Raw genomic sequence first — 21,183 nt, forward strand, 5'->3', positions numbered from 1 at the left:
TACATTTATGCCACATCTGAGGAGGCTGTGAAGAAACCAAAATGCCACTTCAAAAGCGTTTCTGTGCCACTTTTGCAGTGTAAATTTGGCGTAACTGTTATATTTTTAATTTATTTGCACAATGTTTTGCTCAGAATGAGTTTGTGCCACATTTAATTAAAATTAAGGCAACTAGGTTTGATATTCTGCTAATATATAATACAAATATGTTCATATATTTCAAGTGCTGCTTAATTAAGTGTCGGGTAAACAGTTTGAAGCACTGTATATCTTATTTAAATCTATATAATTACGTGCTACTTTTTTTTCATATTATCTTTACCTACCAGTAAACTTCGTGTAAATGTTCCTCATTTGTAAGACGCTATGGATAAAAGCGTCTGCTAAATTACTAAATACTGTATTAGATTAAATACAAATACTCCTAGTTACAGTAATATCTAGAAACAAAAAGTAAGAAATACTCTCATATAATACTAATGGCGTTAGATGTCATTATCACACTTTATGACATTGTTTTAAACTACAATACCGTTGACTCCATGAAGGTTGTTCTTTCCTCAGCGCCAAAAGACTGCTGTTTACCACATGTCAGCCCCAGCTGGCCCCCGTTCTCGCGATATTGGGTGCATTCCTGTTAGCACACTCATCGCTCTCGCGAGATGTCATCCAGTCGTCCGCCATCGCTGTAGAGACAGAGGGAGAGAGTAAGCTACAGGGACTCAAACCTGGGGGGGAAAGAGGGCGAGATTTGTCCGTGTTTCCCCTCAACACACCCACCCTAACATCTGTTGATGGCATCGCTCCCTAACCCAAACATGTCCAACCTCAAACCCGGCACCAAGAAGGATACCAAGATGCGGATCCGCGCCTTTCCCGTGAGTATCAGCCGAGACGAGCGCGCCTCAGGCGGTCGCGGGGAGAACCCGAGAGCCGGGGATCGATCAGAGCAGCAGGCCACACCGGGTTTAGATGTTTTGAGGCTGAGTTTGATATATTAGCAGAGGTTACAGAATAGAAAATGCGTGTAATCATGATAATATTAGTAACAGGGTTGTAACGATGTTGATATGCTCGGTTATTAGAAAGGTGAGTGATTTGAAAGGTTGAAACAGCCAGTGTGGAAAGTGTTCAAAACTCGTTCAGAGTATATGTGTTTTGACCATAAAGCTGTAAATATACACAGCAGTGTAGATCCTGCAGAGAATATGGAGTCTTTCCTTTTGATCTGCTTGTTTTCTTTCAGTGTTTTGATGTGGTTTTGGGTCTTGTGTTGTCAGACTGGCCCGTTGATGTTGTGTGTTCTGTTGTTTTTCATTGTCTTTGATGCTGTATATATTGCCAAACTGATTGTTATAGTTGTGTTGTCTGGTTAATTTAGTTTCTTGTTATTGGCTGGTGTTGTGTTTTGTTGACACTCCGGCTGATCTTGTGTAGATCAAGGGTTTTCAGTCCTCAGTCTATATGCCAGGGACCCCCAAATATGATCATGCTGGTTTGAAGGACCCCTTTCTAAAATTTGAAATACAGATATATATTTTCATGCATAAAGACACAAATTATATTGTGGAAAATTACATTACATTGTTTTTATTATTATTTATTTATTTTTGTGCTTGCTTAAATGTATTATTGATTTTTGTAAATGTAATTGGATTATTTATTTAAATTTATTTTTTTAGTTTTTATTTATTTATTATTATTATTTGTCATTTTATTTATTTTACATTTTTCCTAATTTTTTTGTACATTTTTTGTGATTATGTAAATTTATTTTATTTATTTTAATCAATTTCATTTTATTATTTATTTTTACATTTTCTCTAAACCTTATGTAATTGTATTATTTATTTAAATGTATTTTTTTATTTATTAGTAGTAATTTTGTTTCTTGTACATTTTTCTCTAAACCTTGTATTGTTTATGTAAATTACATTTTTATGATTTATGTAAATGTGATATTTTTATTGTTTGTGTAAATTTATTTTATTTGTTTTAATCACATTTTTATTATATTTGTATTGTTCATCCCTTATTTATTTTTATATATTTTTTAAACATTTTATTGATTTTTTTTAAAATAATTATATTATTTATTTTAGTTTTTTATTTGAAAATAGTTTATATAGTAATTAATTTATTTATTTATAGTCATTTATTTGACCATTTTTATATTTTAATCACATTTTTATTATTTTTTAATTATTTAATTATTTAATCCTTATTTTTATTTTTTAACCTTTTAGTAATTATTTATGCAAGTATATGTAAATGCGACCTTTTTTATTCATTTTAATTTCATTTCTTATTCAGCTTTTGTCATTTTATTTGTTTAAAACAATTGTTTCCTAAACCTTTTTACAAGCCCCCCTAGCGCTCTGTTGTAGCCCCCTGTTGTTCTAGAACCCCATTTTGAAAACCTCAGGTGTAGTAGGTGTTGGTTAGTATGGTGTAGATAATCACACGGATGATTGATGTCCTCAGCAGCTGTGTTTTTGTCTTGAACAGTGCCTGCAGCGCACTTTGCATCAGCATGACGTGCATCTCTCTGCAACATTCTGCAATTTTCTGTTCTTTTATTAGCTCCACTCAGAACAAATTATGTGCATTGCAGGACTGTCAGTGTGTTGGTGATGCTCTGATGGAATGAACTAGGTCAGAATAACTTGATAATATGCAGAGAAGTGAAAATGTTTCCATGCATCAGAAATATCCTTTTCTTAAAAGTCTAGAAAGCCCCTGACACCTGTCAGCATGTCCCCAGGACTGAGTAAATGTCGTTTTGGTTCAGATAAGTAGTAATAAGATAAGATATCGCTCTCGTTCAGAAGTAGCATTTACTTGTTGGACATGTCTCGCCCTGTCAGAGGAATTCAATGGAAATCATACTCAATATACTCTCAATATGTGGCCTGTATTCTCATCCAATACATCCCACAGGCTCTCAGCTCTCTTCTGCATTCAAACTGTTTGTCAAGTTTCTCTTTAGTTTTTAATTGTGAGAATCATAAAGAAGATTTTCAAAACCTTTTGCTGCACATCTCTTAGTTATAGAAAAACATCTATGTGCAAAACTGTGCAAAGTGGTTTTACAGTTTATAAGCACTGCTATTCAAAAGTTCAGGGTCTCCCTGTTCAGGTCGTCACCGCGGTGAATCTGTTTTAGGGGCCGTTCACATGTCGTGCCTAAAAACGCGTGGAAAAAGCTAGACGCACCGTTTTCTCTTTCTTTCCAAACCGCTCTGTAGCCTGCTCTGCCGTGGCGTCTGCCGTTGCTAAGCAACCATGACCTGCGCTCTCCATAAAGAAGCGGAAGTTTCAGCAAAGGATAAATGGATTTTCAGCATTAAAAATCGCTTGCAGTAGCTCTGTTATTAAATTTATTTAAAAATGTTTATTCCTGTGCAGCTATGATAAGCTGTTTCTCCACCTTGGCAGTGCTTTCAATGTTATTAAGGGAAAGGGTGAAGCTGATTGGTTGGTTCATGTCACATTACCTGCTTTGGGCTTGCGGTATTCTGAAAAGTTGAGATGTTTTTATCTCTTTTGTATTCTCCTGGGTGCACAAAATTATCATATAAAAATATGAACGTATTGGGTATCGGTATCGGCATCGGCCACAAGAAGGACTTAATTATCGGTTATCGGTAAAAAATTTCATATCGTGCATCCCTACTTCTAACTCTAACTCTTCTAACAGGTTTGCTGTTTTAGGTAATTAAATGTATGTCATGCTTTTCAAAGACAGTCTCTCTGGACTTTCTTTATTAGTGCCTTTGCATCGACATGACCTGAACCTACAGAAACCCAGTTTAGAAAACCTACTTACTTGCTTGACACACATGCACACGTTTTGCTTCAGGGATTCCTGTTCATGGTAAAACTGGTTCCGCTTTGTGTTAGCTTAACTTTTTCAAAAGCACAGCGGTCTTCTGTCGAAACTAGTGACTGCCAGAGCAAGTGTGATTCAGATAGCCTTTTAGCAAAATGTTGCGAGAGGTTCACACTCACACCCATTCCTACTGATTTTAGCCTTCAAAGCGATTTAATCCACAGACTAGTCTACACAGGTATATGAGTCTCAAGACCTGTCTGTCTTCAGGCTTAGCAGCCAGAGAGCCACAGACAGGAAGAGCGAGGTGTTCTCTGCATCTGAATCTACAATGCGTGTTCATTTATCACAGGAGCTGTGTTACTAACACCATGACAGGCATTATAATTAACATGAGCTGTGCTGAAGTGTTTTGACATGCATAATTAGTCACAACTGTTTAAAAATGTAATTCACACATATGATTGGCCATCAGACCTGTTCTTTGTGAGATGAGCTCTGCTGAGTCATCTGAAGCTGGGCTGTAGGTTTGGTCGTAAAGCAAAATTGATTTAGTTGCCCCTGTATCTACCAAAGGTTTAGCATATGAGCAAGTGACCTGCAGCCTTGTTGGCACAATAAATGCACGTTAGTACATTGTAAGTAAGTTGTTTTACTTTTAACAAGCCTGGAACTCAGCATACTTCTTCCTGTGTTGAATAAAGTCAATAAGGGCTCCTCTTATATAATTGCAAGGTTGTGATGTGTGCAGAGAGCAAAGTGGTGCGTTCACACCGGACGCGACTTGCACGAATAAAACGCGCTATTCGCGCGTAGTTGAACGCTTGAACATTTGAGTTTACTCGCGCCATTCGCGCGTGCAAATCACTTCACAACAGACGCGAATGGCGCGGCAAACGTGTGAACCGCTTCATTCGCGCATTTCGTGCCGCAGGACGGCTATTCGCGTCTTTGCATTGACTTAACATGTAAATCTCTCGCGCTTGCCGCTTCATTCGCGTCCGGTGTGAACGCACCATCAAGGGTTTAAAACTTGAGTTGATATACAATACAGTTCAAAAGTTTGAGGTCAGTAGGATTTTTTTGTTCAGCAAGGATGTAGTGAAGTGATCAGAAGTGAAAATAATGCATGCTTTCTATGGTTTGTAAGGTTTCTATTTCAAATAAATGCAATTTAAACTTTCCATTCATCATAAAAGTGTGAAAAAATAGGGCTGCACGATTTAAATAAAAAACTATTTTGGTCACTGCTCATAAAGCAAATTCTTTTTATTTCGTTTTATTAATATGGTGATTTGTTTCTTTTTGCAGATGACCATGGATGAGAAGTATGTGAATAACATATGGGATCTTCTGAAGAACGCCATCCAGGAGATCCAGCGGAAGAACAACAGTGGGCTGAGCTTTGAGGAGCTCTACAGGAACGCCTACACCATGGTCCTGCACAAACATGGGGAGAAGCTCTACACGGGCCTCAGAGAGGTGGTCACCGAACACCTCATCAACAAAGTATGAGTTTTGCTCTGAGATCTTTCTTATAATACTTACAAGGCCATAAAGATCTGGATCCAACTTTTAAATGTTAAAGGGAGTTAAATGTAGTTTTTAAAAAGCAGTAAGCCACAAGAGACAGTGTGCTACAGTGTTTCCACCACGGCTTTCTGCTTAAAAAGATTTTGATTTTGATGGCGTGTGATGTGAATTTAAATTGAACAGATTGATTTGAGAAGATCTGAAGGACACTGTCTCACATCTTCACTACTTATATATAGCTTAATGAAGACCCTGGGGTTTTATCTCTGGTGCTGGCTGTTAATGATGTCAGTTCTGGAGATGACGCAGATGGCGGAAACCTGCCCGTCCCAGTGGAGTTGTTCACATGGTGATGTCATTGTACACTCAGGTGGATGAAACCCATGTGCTTGAGCTGCTCTCAAAACAGCTTTGATTTTTTTTTTCAGGTACGAGAAGACGTGCTTCACTCGTTAAATAACAATTTCCTGCAGACGTTAAATCAAGCGTGGAATGATCATCAGACTGCCATGGTCATGATTAGAGACATATTGATGTACATGGTAAGTTATTTATTCTTGATATATACAGTATCCCTTAAGTTTCAGCAACCATTTTAGTATATCTTCTCAAGGGACAATACTATAGAAATGAAACTCGGATATATTTTAGAGTAGGCAATGTGCAGCTTGTATAGCAGTGTAGATTTACTGTCCCCTGAAAATTACTCAACATACAGCCATTATTGTCAAAATAGCTGGCATCAAAAGTGAGTACACTCTAAGTGAACTTGTCCAAAGTGTCAATATATTGTGTTAGCACCATTGTTATCTGGCACTGCCTTAATCATCCTGGGTATGGAATTGACCAGAGCTGCACAGGTTGTTGCTGTGATCCTCTTCCACTCCTCTATAATGACATCACAGAGCTGCTGGACGTTAGACACATGGTGCTTCTCCACCTTCCGCTTGAGGATGCCCCACAGGTGCTTAATAGGGTTCAGGTCTGGAGACATACACCCCATTACCTTCAGCTTCCTCAGCAAGGCAGTTCAGTTGTCATCTTGGTGGTGTGTTTGGGGTCGTTATCATGTTGGAAAACTGCCGTTCGGCCTAGTTTCTGGAGGGAAGGCATAATGTTCTGCTTCAGAATATACAGTACATAATGGAATCCATGTTTCCCTCAATGAACTGCAGCTCCCCAGTACCAGCAGCACTCAAGCACCCCAGACCATGATGCTACCACCACCATGCTTGACTGTAGGCAAGACACAATTTTCTTGGTACTCCTTTCCAGTGCATCACCAAACATACTGGACACCATCTGAGCCAAACAAGTTTATCTTAGTCTCATCAGACCACGACATGGTTCCAGTGATTCATGCTCTTGGACAGGTTGTCTTCAGCAAACTGTTTGTGGGCTTTCTTGTGAACCAGCTTCGGATGAGGCTTCTTTCTGGGACGACGCCTATGCAAACCGACTTGTTGCATTTTAAACTGCTCTAATACAAGATACACAACCTTGTATGGTCTTGTCAAGCAGACAAAAACATAAGCCTGATGAATAGGACATGGCTTTGCATGGTTAAACAACATATTGCTGTTATTACTTAGGGTGTACTCACTTTTGATGCCAGCTACTTTGACAATAATGGCTGTATGTTGAGTTATTTTCAAAGGACAGTAAATCTATACTGCTATACAAGCTGCACATTGACTACTCTAAAATAAATCCAAGTTTCATTTCATTGTCCCTTGGGAAGATATACTAAAATGGTTGCTGAAATGTGAAATTTGTACTCACTTTTGTGAGATACTGTATATCTTGAGATTATTACAGGCATTTAACCAAAAACCTCTTCATTTATTGACTGCAAAACAGTAGAACCTTGTTTCTGGGTTTTGGCATATCATGAAAATATTTTTGAAAATCAGAAAGATTGGTGAAAGAGATTTGAATACAACAAAGTCTGGATCTGAATCCTGTCTTAACCTGCATGAACATGTTTCTTTCTCTCTCTGTTTAGGACCGTGTGTATGTTCAACAGAATAACGTTGAGAACGTCTACAATCTGGGCTTGATCATCTTCAGAGATCAGGTTGTGCGGTATGGCTGCATCAGAGATCATCTCAGACAAACTCTACTGGACATGATCGCTCGAGAACGCAGGGGAGAAGTGGTAGACAGGTGTGCGTTTGTGTGTGCTCTTCTGTCACTCTGTCTCTTTATTGTGTTTCAGTTAAAGAACAAAGTGTTTTGACACATACACAGTTGTAGAGGATGGGATTTGTATCTTGTTTGTGCTGCCATGTTTTATGACAGAGGGGCCATTAGGAATGCCTGTCAGATGCTGATGGTTTTGGGGTTGGAAGGTCGGTCCGTCTACGAGGAGGATTTTGAAATCCCATTTTTAGACATGTCTGCTGAGTTCTTCCAGGTGGGTGCTGCTGTCATACTGCTTTTTCTCTGTTTGCTTATTATTTTTGGTTACAACAAAATATTTGTAAGTTATAAGTTTTTTTTTTGAGTAAAACAAAAAGGATAAAAAGTTTAAATTCCCTAATTCAAAAAAATACATACGGTTAAGGTCAAAAGTTTACATACAAATTTGTAATCTTTTTAGCAAAATAAGAGGGATCATACAAAATGCATGTTACTTTTTATTTAGTACTGACCTGAATGAGATATTTCACGTAAAAGATGTTTACACATAGTCCAGAAGAGAAAATAAAAGTTGAATTTAAAAATTAGCCTGTTCAAAAGTTCACATCCCCTTCTTAATACTGCGTTCTTACCTAAATGATGCACAGCTGTGTTATTTATTTATTTTGGTTTAGTGATAAGTGTCCTAAAAGTCCCTTGTTTGTCCTAAACAGTTAAACTGCTCGCTGTTCTTCAGAAAAGTCCTTGAGGTCCCACAAATTCTTTGGTTTTTCCAGCATTTTTGTGTTTTTGAGCCCTTTCCAAAAATTACTGTATGGTTTTAAGATCCATCTTTTTCACGCTAAGAACAACTGAGGGGATCATATGCAACTTACAGAAGGTTGAAACACTCAATGATGCTTAAGAATAAAAAATGATGCATTAAGAGCCAGGGTTAACGTAACTTTTTGAATTTAAAGGTCAAGGTAAATTTAACTTATTTTGTGTTCTGGAAAACATCTAAGTATCTTCTGTAGCTTCTGAAGGGCAGTACTAAATGAGAAAGATATATATTTAAAATAAAAAAAAACAATAATTAACATTTAGCAGATTCTGCAACGTGTATGTAAACTTTTGACCTCAACTGTATCTGCTTATTAATAATGTTTCTGTTTTTGCTTTTGTGTGTGTCCGTGCAGATGGAAAGTCAGAAGTTCCTAGCGGAGAACAGTGCCAGTGTCTACATCAAGAAAGTGGAGGCTCGGATAAACGAAGAGATTGAACGAGTGATGCACTGCTTGGATAAATCGACAGAAGAGCCCATCGTGAAGGTGGTGGAGAGAGAGCTCATCTCCAAACACATGAAGACCATCGTAGAGATGGAGAACTCTGGACTGGTCCACATGCTCAAGAATGGAAAGACAGAAGGTGTGTAGTCGTTCACTTTTTGATTTATCATCTGTCAGGAATTCAGCTTTCTGTTTTCCTCTCTTCTACTAAGTTTCTAATCTTTTCATGCTTTCTCTCTTAGACCTGGCGTGCATGTATAAATTGTTTGGTCGGGTTCCTAACGGACTGAAGACGATGTGCGAGTGCATGAGCTGGTACCTCAGAGAACAGGGGAAAGCGCTGGTGTCAGAGGAAGGAGAGGGCAAGAACCCAGTCGACTACATTCAGGTACACATTCACCAACACAATGACTTAAAGTAGAAAAACAAAAAACAACACATACAGAGGCTTGTTCAGTTAATACAAAACTACAAGACTGGCTGAGTTACATCCTGAAAAAGAGACTAATCTGCCAAGGTTTAAGAGTTCAGACTAGTGAAAATGTGTAAACTTCAACAAGCTGTAGGTTTGTGACAAGTAGTAATAATGGTGTTTTTCTTGTGAATCATTTAGGGTTTGTTGGACTTGAAGTCGCGCTTCGACCGGTTTCTGCTGGAGTCCTTTAACAATGACAGGCTCTTCAAACAGACTATCGCTGGAGACTTTGAGTATTTCCTCAACCTCAATTCCAGATCACCCGAGTACCTCTCGCTCTTCATTGACGACAAACTCAAGAAAGGAGTGAAGGGGGTAAGACATTAGCTTTAGTGCATCTTTAGCTCTTCAGATGAAAGGTCTGCCTACAAATTTGGTCAATTTTATGTTCAGTATTGCCACAAAAACCATTAATTTGCTCCATGGACAATTTTAACAACTGTCCAGTGAAAGTAGAAGGATTGTTATGCATTTGAGGTCAAAAGTTTAAATCCCCCTTTCAGAAATCTGCAAAGTTATTTTACCAAAATAAGAGGGATTATACAAAACGTGTTATTTTTATATTTAGTACTGACTTTGAATAAGATATTTCACATAAAAGATGTTTACATATAGTCTATAAGAGAAAATAATAGTTGAGTTTATAAAAATGACCCGGTTCAAAAGTTTACATCCCCTTGATTCTTAATACTGTGTTCTTACCTGAATAATCCACAGCTGTTTTGTTTGTTTAGTGATAGTTGTTCATGAGGCCCTTGTTTGTCCTTGATAGTTTAGCTGTCCACTGTTATTCAGAAAAATCCTTTAGGTCTTACAAATTCTTTGGATTTCCAGCATTTTTGTGTATTTGAACCCTTCCCAACAATGACTGTATGATTTTGAGAACCATCTTTTCACACTAAGGACAACTGAGGGACTCAAATGCAGCTATTACAGAAGGTTCAAATGCTCACTGATGTATTAAGAGCCAGGGGGTGAAAACTTTTGAACATAATGGAGATGTGTACATTTTTCTTATTTTGCCTAAATATCATATTTTTTTTAATTTACTACTCTCCTTCAGAGGCTACAGAAGATAGTTACATGTTTCCCAGAAGACAAAATAAGTTAAATTTGCCCTGATCTTCAAATTCAAATGATTAATGCATGGTTTTATAAAGTTACGGATCTTGTAATTGATTCCTAACCATTTTATTTGTGTTTAGCTGACAGAACAGGAGGTGGAGTCCATCTTGGATAAGGCCATGGTGCTGTTCAGGTTCATGCAGGAGAAGGACGTGTTTGAGCGTTACTACAAACAGCACCTGGCCAGAAGACTCTTAACCAATAAGAGCGTTTCAGATGACTCTGAGAAAAATATGATCTCCAAACTAAAGGTGAACATCATGTCCTTCATTACTTTCATTTAGGGATGTGCCCGAGTACTCGATTAATCGATTACTTGAACCCATCAGCGACGATCGAGCATGAAAATGACGATCGATTGGCTCTAAAAATGCATTTTATTTTATTTTTTTTAATTAAATTCATTCTTTCTTATTGGTTATGCTGGTATTTGGGCGGTAGTCTGATATTTGATTGGTTATGGCTGTGAGAAGTTGCGGTCTAGAGACAAGACCGGATCACAGAGCGAAAATGGCTTCTAAAGCGTGCAGCGATGTCTGGCAACACTTTGAAAAACTTGACGAAAAAACAGTCAAGTGTAAGATGTGCAGCGCCACACTCGTCTACAACTCCACAACGAGTTAGATGCGTTACCATCTTGCACATAAACACAAAAAAGCAGATGTTGCCGATGCCACCACCAGCAGTCAGACGAGCATAAGAGATTTCACCATCAGACAGAAATGCGACAAAGGCAGGGCAGAGAAGATGACGCAGCTAATAGCAGAAATGACAGCAGAAATGACTGCCTATTAGTTTTGTTGAAGGTGAAGGTTTTAAACGTTTCATGAATTACGTTGAGCCCCACTATACTGTCCCATCGCGCAAAACGGTCACTGCAAGGATTGATGCTCTATACCCGGGGTCGTCAACTGGCGGACCGCAAGATGCGTTCATGCGGACAGTGAAAGCTCTTGACATAATTAAATAAAAAAAATGCCGAACGCTAATTTTTTATAACAAAATTTTTATCAAGCACACCAGGGTCAGCGTTTGGGTGCAATCTTCCTTGCAGTGATGAGAGCAGAGATCGGCGCATTGCGTACAGACAGATGTAAAAACGTTGATGGAAAACGCATTATGTTGGGGTTACGTCACAAAATATTGTAAATATATCTTTTTATACTGCATTTTTATACATATTTATGTTTTAAACCATGAAGGTGAGCCAATGGATATTACACAAGCAAAGCAAAAACTGCGCAATATGTTAAAGTGAAAGTAAAAACAGTGCTTTCAGCATCTGACGTGCACATTCTCTCAGAGTCAATGATAGGCGAATATACTCAATATGCTGATATTAATTTACTTCCCTAATATTTCTCTTGTGCGCCGCACATAGTAGGGAAAAAATAAAAAGAAACGTATTTTGTGTAGGCTTAAGGGTTGTTTTTGAAAGTCGGTGTTTAAAATAAGCTCTTAATTTTCATTGATGACTGCAGTATTATTAGGGGTTAAGAAAGTCTTAATTATGATTTCAGGTTGTCTTAAAGGGATGGTTCGGAGTAGAATTGACTTCATTGCTATGCACTCCGAAGCCTATGTAAATACCCCATCCAAAGTTTTTTTTTACCTTAGTCGAACATTTATGGAGATATTAGAGTTTTTCGAATTGCTTGTTACAGGAGTGAATGGTACATGTGATGTATTTTGTAAATTGCACCACTAAACGTGCAAGTAATCTTACCAAACTTGTACAGTTGTGTAAATAGGTTATGTACTCACAAAACGCTGCATCAGAACATTTGTAAGTCCACCATGACTGTTTTAAAAACACGTTTTACCCGAGAACTACTAGTCTCAAAAACTACAAGTCGACGTCACGTCCCTGGTTTGAAAAAAGCACGTAAAAGTCCTCCTACTACATCTGTGTGCATTTCAACTTGTAGGAGGACTTTTACGTGCTTTTTTCAAACCAGGGAAGTGACGTCGACGTGTCGACATTTGTAGTTTTTGAGACTAGTAGGGATCGGCTAAAACGTGTTTTTAAAACACTCATGGCGGACTTACAAATGTTCCGATGCAGCCTTTTATGAGTACATAACCTATTTACACTACTGTACAAGTTTGGTAAGATTACTTGCACGTTTAGTGGTGCAATTTACAAAATACATCACATGTACCATTCACTCCTGTAACAAGCAATTCGAAAAACTCTAATATCTCCAAAAATGTTTGACTAAGGTAAAAAAAACTTCGGATGGGGTATTTACATGGGCTTCGGAGTGCATAGCAATGAAGTCAATTCTACTCCGAACCATCCCTTTAAATGTGGGAACTAAAAGGCAAGAATTGCGATGAAACTTTATAAGGCTATCCATTGAATAAATATGAGCGCTGCACGTTTCAATGTCAGCTGCGGCGCTGCTTTGTGTACCATTCTGATAGCGCCTCCTGCTGGAAGAGAATGATCTGACATTTTTAATCAGCTCGTACGTCTGCTGTTGTCAAAAGGTTTCGGGTAAAGACACACAGCTGTGAACATTGCCAACTACCTGAAAGATGCAACAGAAAAGTGTCTGTTAAGCTCTGAAAAAGTAATGGCATGTGTGCACGACAACGCTGCTAACATTCAGTTGCCGTTGTTTTAAAGTAACGGGAGAAGCGCATCCACTACTTTATGATTGGCACATAGTTCAAGCTCACATGCATTTTGTGTAGATAAATACAATTTGTAATGTAACATTTACATATTTATGTATCTAAGCTATGTGATTAATTTTATATACAATGCGTCATGTAGAAAAAGCGCTTCAGCTTCACCTCATGTTGTTATTTCTTTTAAATGTTTACTGTAGACTGTGACGCAAACGCCCCGCCCCTTGCTTAAACTCCACCCCTGATTAATCGAGTACTCGTTTCTCAAACCTGTGGATTACTCGAAATGAAATATGATCAGAAATGCCCATCCCTACTTTTATTCACTGTATTCCTCTGTGTCAAATGTGATACTCAGGCGCTCGCTCTCTCTCTTTCTCTCTCAGACGGAGTGCGGTTGTCAGTTCACCTCTAAACTGGAGGGCATGTTTAGAGACATGAGCATCTCTAATACCACTATGGATGAGTTCCGCCACCACCTGCAGACTTCACAGGTGCATATGCACACACACATAAACATTCTCCTTTGTTCTTAAAATAAGCTGACTATAATTACTGCACCCAAAGAGCCTCTTCACACCAAGTCTACATTTACAGAAAAAGAACATTGAAAGGAGTTCTTTCACACCAAATGCAAAACTGTGTGGTTTGTCTTGATGTTGCAGGTGTCGCTCTGTGGTGTTGATCTCACAGTGAGAGTTCTGACCACAGGTTACTGGCCCACACAGTCGGCCACGCCAAAATGCAACATCCCACCCTCACCACGCCACGCCTTCGAAGTCTTCAGAAGGTAAGACTACACCCTAAAACACCCTGAATGTGTTCTCTTTCCAGTTAAATTGAGATATTACATGAGTAAATCTGTCAAAGTGCAGAATCAAATAAAGCAGATAATCTCTTGACACACTGTAAACGCTTATAGTTTCATGCGACTTGTACTCTCCGCAGGTTTTATTTGGCTAAGCACAGCGGCAGGCAACTAACACTCCAGCACCACATGGGTTCTGCAGACCTCAACGCCACCTTCTATGGTGCCATCAAGAAGGTACAGGCATGCATACACCTAAAAAAAAAAAGTAATATTAAAAAAAATACTAAAAATATACACTACCTGTCGAACGTTTTGGACAGTACGATTTTTGATGTTTTTTTTTTTTTTTAAAGATAGCTCAACAAGCCTGCATTTATTTGATCTAAAATACAGGAAAAGCAGTAATATTGCAAAAATATTTTATTTAAAATAACTGCTTTTTATTTGAATGTCTTAAAATGTAATTTCCTGTGATGAAAGCTACGTTTTCAGCATCATTACTCCATTCTTCAGTGTCACATGATCCTTCAGAAATCATTCTATGCTTTAGTTGCTGTTCAACATTTTTTTTTTTATTATTATTATAGAAATTAATACTTTTATTAAGCAAGGATGCTTTAATTGGTCAGAAGTGAAGATAAAGACATTTATAATGTTGCAAAAGATTTCTGTTTTAGATAAATGCCGTTCTTCAAAGAAACCTGGAAAAAAAACTACTCAGCTGTTTTCAACATAATGAATATTAGTTATTAAAATGAATTCTGAAGGATCATGTGACTGATGATGCTAGAAATTCAGCTTCGAAATTGCAGGAATAAATTACCTTTTAAAACATTCAAACAGAAAATAGTTATATAAAAAAATTATATTTTAAAGGGGCTATATGTAACTTTTTCCCAAAAATAAACGTAACAATAGCCTTTTTATTTGACCATTTATGACTCAAACATCTCCTGATGAGCATACTGACACCTTGTCAGCTCACAGTGGGTGCACCTATAAGCCTGTATCCTATTTTTCCTATTTTTTGTCGGGTCTGATTTTTCGCACGCTGTCTGCGGATGTGACGTCAAGCGCGTTCATGTTAAACTTCTTAGCAGCGGAGCGTGCGATGCAAAGCGAGCAGAAAGGAAGAGCAGTTCCATTTTTTTGGCCACAGGTGCCAGTCGCGAGTTCAAATTTCAGAAAGTTACATATAGCCCCTTTAAATAGTAAAAATATTGTACAATTTTACTGTTTTGCTGTACTTTGGATCAAATAAATGCGTAAGAAGACACTTGGTTAAAAAACATTCAAAATCTTACTGTTGAAAAACTTTTGACTGGAAGTGTATTATAAATTGTCTTAGGATAACTTTGATTAACTTTTTTGATCCACTTCAAATATTGACTATATATATTATAATAAAAATAAAACATATTCATACTTTATAAAAATATAAATATTTCATATACTTAAATACTTGAAATATATAATGATTAAATTAGACAGCAGGATGCAAGACATGTTCTGACTGGCTGTGATTCTGTTCCTTTACACTGTCATTGGACTCTTTCTCACATGTTGGTTGTTTGTAATAAATGATTATAATTATTTAATGAATAAATAGTTAAATGACTCTCTCTCTCTCTCTCTGTTTCTTTAGGAGGATGGCTCTGATGTTGGTGTCGGCGGGGCTTTGCTAACAGGCTCAAACACACGGAAGCACATTCTGCAGGTGTCCACCTTCCAGATGACCATCCTCATGCTCTTTAACAACAGAGATAAGTTTACCTTTGAGGTAAAACCTCCTATCCACCTGTTCCTGATCTAAACGCTCTGCTTATCCAGTCACTTTAACTTTCACCCATGTGCACTTTTCTTTAACCCTTTAGGAGATCCAGCAGGAGACAGACATCCCCGAACGCGAGCTGGTCCGGGCCCTGCAGTCTCTAGCCTGTGGGAAACCCACCCAGAGAGTTCTCACAAAAGAGCCCAAGAGTAAAGAGATCGAAAGCGGCCATGTGTTTACAGTCAACGACCAGTTTACCTCCAAACTGCACAGAGTCAAAATACAAACAGGTATTGTGCTGACACATGGGGGCGCTGTTGATTCAGAATGAATGGGTGTAATAGAGTGATTGTTTAAAAGAAATAATAATTCAGTATAGGGCTTTTTGTTAGTTTTAGTAAACTAGACAATAGTTTACTGCTAAAAGCAGAGAAAATTAAGTATAATTTCGCCCGTACATGCATTTAAATAGATCAAATACATAAATGACTCATCTCAGGGATGTGGCCATAATTATAATCACAGCCTGTCTTTTTTTAATAATAACAAGTAGTGTATTGTTTTGAGCTGAACAGTATTTCAGTATTATGCATATACTATTATAGCACTTATTATTTTATATCAGCTTTTCCTTTTCATGTTTTCATTTTTATTTTATTTATTTACTTTTTCATTTGTTTTGATGTATATGGGCCATTCTACAGAATTTTTCCAAAGTTGGAAACGTTTCAAAAAAAAAAAAAAATTGTTTTTATGCAAATTATCCAGGGTACACATTTCTAGTAACTGTGCAGTTAATTCTCATATTGTATTTTCAGAAAGTATTTTTGCTCCCCAAATTTGTCACTACTGAAATACAGTAATGTATAATTTAATTAGTAGGGTTATATTGACCCATTTAGATTTTGCTTACATTTAAATTGTAAATATATTTTTTGCTATTTTATAAAAACTTTTTCAGAGGTAAATCCATAACAGTTAAATTTTTAACAGTATTTCAAGTACAATTTATGAGATTTGTTGTATTTTGAATCATTTTTTTCTGTAAATGGCAATAAGTTAATCATACTTATTTCAAAGTTAAATATTCATTAGTTTGAATATACATTGAACCAAAATGTATCATAACATCTTAGCTGATCTTTTTTTACAAAACATCTCATGTTTCAGGAGTGACGGTAATGCTTTGGTAGCAACCACATCACATTATAGAATTTTAAGTTGCATTCTAAAACATAATAAAATACAACAAAACAAATTGCATAACTGTACTAAAATTTTGTTTATTTCCCCCAAATATGAGGATTATGTGTTCCCTTTTGTTACTACCGAAACAATGATGGCATGTTTCGGTTGTGGCTGTTTTAGATTCTTTTGAATCTAGCTCAAAGATGCTAATCATCACATGGTTACCTAGTACAGTTTTGTTAGCTAGTAACAGTAGTATACATATAAAAACTAAATGTTATGAAATAATTCCCCAAAAAACTGTGCTTAATTGCAGAAAAAAATCTTATTTATATAATATATATATATATATATATATGTGTGTGTGTGTGTGTATGTATGTTTTTTTTATATATATATATATTTTTTTTTTAATATAGTAATTTTACAACTTCAACTTATTATATTTCATTTTATATTTTTTGTTGCCAAGGCTGCATTTAAACTTTTTTCTAAAAATTATATTTTACTTTATACCAGTTTCAGTTTAATTAATGAAACTATTTTTATTTGTTTTTTAGTTCATAATAACTACACTTTTGACACTGTTCATCCTATTTTGTGCCCAGCTTCCTTTTTTTTTTTAAAGGAAATACAACAAAACTGTACTTTTTAAAAAAATATTCCAAATATATAAACCATTTTTATTTATTTGAGATGAATTCTGATATAAAAAGATAAGAAGCTTTAATGTTGAGATATTGCCCCTGTACTTTTACTCTAAACTAATCTAAATTAAAGCTGCAAAACAATTAGTCGTGATTAATTGATTCAAAATAACTTGTATGTTTGCATACTATATATGTGTGTGTGTGTGTGTGTGTGTGTGTGTGTGTACAGTGTATATTTATTATTTATATATAAATACACACACACACACACACACACACACACACACATACATACATACATAAATACATACAAAATATTTATATTTATATATAATACAAATTATATACAAGTGTTTACATACAAAAACATACAAAAAAATATATATATACATAATAAATATACACAGTACACACACATAGTATGCAAACATAAACGATGAATTGCAACTAATCGTTTGCAGCTCTAATATAAATGTAGATGGTTTTAATTTAGAAAAGTACCCCACAAACTCTTTGAACTTGTCTTCTGCAGTTGCTGCTAAGCAAGGCGAGTCAGACCCGGAGCGCAAGGAGACGCGGCAGAAAGTAGACGATGACAGGAAACATGAAATCGAGGCTGCCGTTGTACGCATTATGAAGTCCAGGAAGAAGATGCAGCACAACGTACTGGTAGCAGAGGTGAGCGTCCGTTCTTGTTTATGAGTTTCAAAAATTGTATCTGCAGATTTCTAATGCTCTCTCTGGTTGTGTCCCGTCAGGTGACCCAGCAACTGAGGGCGCGGTTCCTGCCAAGCCCTGTGGTCATTAAAAAGCGCATTGAAGGACTTATAGAAAGAGAATATTTGGCCCGGACGCCAGAGGATCGTAAAGTCTACACGTACGTCGCGTAGTGGATCACATGTCTGCACAAGGAGACGGGCGAGCAACACAAAGACAGGAAAATAAAAAAAGATTCTGGACTGCTTTTCGCATGGACTGGGAAGTTCCTTTTAAACAAAAGATGAACTCTGGGTAGCGGACTTCATTTAAAAGAAAAGCAAACCGAGAAATCATAAACCATACAATCGGGAAAAATAATCAGGAAGCAAACTAAGAAATCCATAATTGTGTTGTAGATTCTTTTTAATTAGATCACTCCCACTCTGCTATGAATGGATCCAGCTTCAGTCTCTTCACCGTTTTACCCTCGTAGAGATCAAAATGAAAAGAATCCCTTGGGAAAATGTGAATGCACTGCACATGTTGTTTTTTTTTTTTTTTGTTTTTCAATACTGTATAAAAGGCAGAATTATTAAAAACCCTAACAAAACAGCCAAAAATGTGGCTACGGAAATAAGACAAAAAAATTCAATAAAAAATGTTGATATTGAACCGTTTGCCGCTTAAGCCGTTGTGGTTTCCGAGGTAATGTCGAGGCGCGGAGACGACGCGGATGCTGAACATGTCGATGTCATTTTGTTCCTGGTTTATTAAACAAATACAAACGTACCACACTGTCCCAGGTGACCGCGTCTCTCGAGGCACGTGAAATAAAAAGCAGCCAAATGACTAGCAGAATTAGACCCTACATCACTATCTCCAATTTCCTGCTATTAAAGCGCTAAAATGCCATTACTGCCAAGCTTGAATTATGTGTGGCCCTGGTCCAAACAGAATCAAACTGTTTTCAGAAATGGGCTGAGCAGATGAGTGCTACACATGTGCACAGCGGGTTACGGCTTTGAAGAAAGAGTAACAACATCACTGAGACTCCCAGATGAAATAAAGGTTAGCTAAAAAACAAAAGCAGTGGGAAAATCCACAGCTTTGATTTCCTTCTGTATCAACATTGTATACAGTGATAGACCAGTATATAAACACAATCATTATAGAAGTGCCAGTTCTGTAATCTACCTACTACAGACTTTTCAATATATTTAACTAATTAAAGGGCTAGTTCACCCAAAAATGAAAATTTGATGTTTATCTACTTACCCCCATGGCATCCAAGATGTAGGTGACTTTGTTTCTTCAATGAAAGACAAACAAAGATTTTTAACTCAAACTGGTGCAGTCTGCCAGCCAAATAATGGAAGTGGATGGGCACCAAACCTTTAAAAGTACATTTTAAATATAGATACTGTTCAGTTTCTCACAAAAAACGATCGTTTCGTGTCTTAGGACATCAATGTATCGTCACGAGCCACAGGGTGTCATTTGGATTTGTCTGTGCATGTTTTTTTTTTGTTTTTACTTTTAAAGGTTTGGTGCCCATCTACTGCCATTATATGGCTGACAGACTGCACCGGTTTGAGTTAAAAATCTTTGTTTGTGTTCTGCTGAGGAAACAAAGTCACTTACATCTTGGATGCCCTGGGGGTAAGCAGATAAACATCAAATTTTCATTTTTGGGTGAACTATCCCTTTAACTTTTATTTTAAGTAACTATTTGGAAAAATGTCAGAGGCTGACTTATTTAAATTCATACTAAATAGTAGTTAAATACAGTTGCAAAGCGAAATTATTCAAAAAAAAAAAAAAAAACTAAACATATTGTTCCCAAATAAAATATATTGTTTAATTTGTTACTGCCTTAATTTAACTTACTGCGTTAATTTAATAAATTAAATGCTTAAAAACATAAACTCTATAGTGTTTTCAGGACACGTCATCAATCGGCGGCACTGAATGTAAACAATGCCACTGAACCAAATGAAACCTGCATATTTAGCTGATTTTTGCTGCTGAAATGCTTAATTATTGTCATGTTTTGGGCTTTACTAATCGGTCAAACCGGGAAAGTCATTTGGAGTACTATAGACTGCCAAAACAAATCAAGGAGAAGAGTGCAAAAAACTGTCTGAAGAACAAAAGGCGTTTGTGCTTGACCAAACTGAACCAGGATTTCCAGGGCAAGAATCTTGACAACATTCGTGTCTGTTCTTATCATTTCCAGTCAGGTAGGTGAAATATTAGGCTAATATCTTAATAAATACTGCTTGTACGTATCTTTACCACCTATTAACTTTAGTTTGTCAAAATATTGTGCCCTTTCCTGCTTACTAAGTACTTCTCTATATGATTTAACAGCTTCCACACTTTTTTCCATGGTTTAGACAGCACAAATCAGCAGAACAACGTATTCAGTAGTATATTAACTGTGCAATCAATGCTGTTGTTTACATCCGAGTATCTCCAATATGGCCATGCATCCGGGTAACCCTCTATATTTCACAAATTCACAATGAATTTCACATTATTACTACTTTTTGGTCAAATAAATGCAGCCTTGAAAGTCACTGGTGTAGATGTTAAAGGGATAGTTCACCCAAAAATGAAAATTTGATGTTAATCTGCTTACCCCCAATGCATCCAAGATGTAGGTTACTTTGTTTCCTCAGAAAAACACAAACGAAGATTTTTAACGAAAACCGGTGCAGTCTGCCAGCCTTATCATGGACGTGGAATGGGCACCAGACCTTTAAAAGTAAACAAAAACATGCACAGACAAATCCAAATTACACCCTGCGGCTCGTGACGATACATTCGATGTCTTAAGACACGAAACGATCGGTTTTTGTGAGAAACTGAACAGTATTTATATCATTTTTTTACCTTTGATACACAGCCACGTCCATCTGTAATGTGCACGAGTTTGGCATCAGTCACGTCACATGAGCACGCGCTCTGACGTAGAATACGCAAACGAAGTAGCACACTCATTTTGTACAAGCACAGAGATTGTGGGTATAGCGGCTATTCAAAATGGTAA

The 21,183-nt window shown here is 36.9% G+C and overlaps 1 protein-coding gene across 1 annotated transcript; it reads left to right on the forward strand.

Annotated features, from left to right (window-relative positions):
* The first annotated feature begins 676 nt into the window (after positions 1-676).
* On the forward strand, positions 677-18,803 carry cul3a (cullin 3a). Its single transcript, XM_073848675.1, has 16 exons — positions 677-878; positions 5,144-5,341; positions 5,794-5,907; positions 7,371-7,531; positions 7,667-7,781; positions 8,686-8,914; positions 9,018-9,163; positions 9,389-9,565; positions 10,456-10,626; positions 13,399-13,506; positions 13,678-13,802; positions 13,961-14,057; positions 15,469-15,603; positions 15,698-15,884; positions 17,965-18,110; positions 18,191-18,803. Exons 1-16 carry the CDS (start codon positions 795-797, stop codon positions 18,320-18,322), a joined length of 2,325 nt encoding a protein of 774 aa, XP_073704776.1. The 5' UTR covers positions 677-794; the 3' UTR covers positions 18,323-18,803.
* The last annotated feature ends 2,380 nt before the right edge of the window (positions 18,804-21,183 follow it).

This window comes from Garra rufa, chromosome 10, assembly GCF_049309525.1.
Source record: "Garra rufa chromosome 10, GarRuf1.0, whole genome shotgun sequence".
In the NCBI taxonomy this organism is placed as follows: domain Eukaryota; kingdom Metazoa; phylum Chordata; class Actinopteri; order Cypriniformes; family Cyprinidae; genus Garra; species Garra rufa.

Bases quoted from the DNA above. Each gene is read 5' to 3' on its own strand.
- cul3a (XM_073848675.1), top strand. From the start codon at position 795: ATGGCATCGCTCCCTAACCCAAACATGTCCAACCTCAAACCCGGCACC. The intron at 7,782-8,685 runs GTGGGTGCTGCT...GTGTCCGTGCAG, and splicing joins TGTCTGCTGAGTTCTTCCAG to ATGGAAAGTCAGAAGTTCCT. The intron at 15,885-17,964 runs GTATTGTGCTGA...TGTCTTCTGCAG, and splicing joins CAGAGTCAAAATACAAACAG to TTGCTGCTAAGCAAGGCGAG.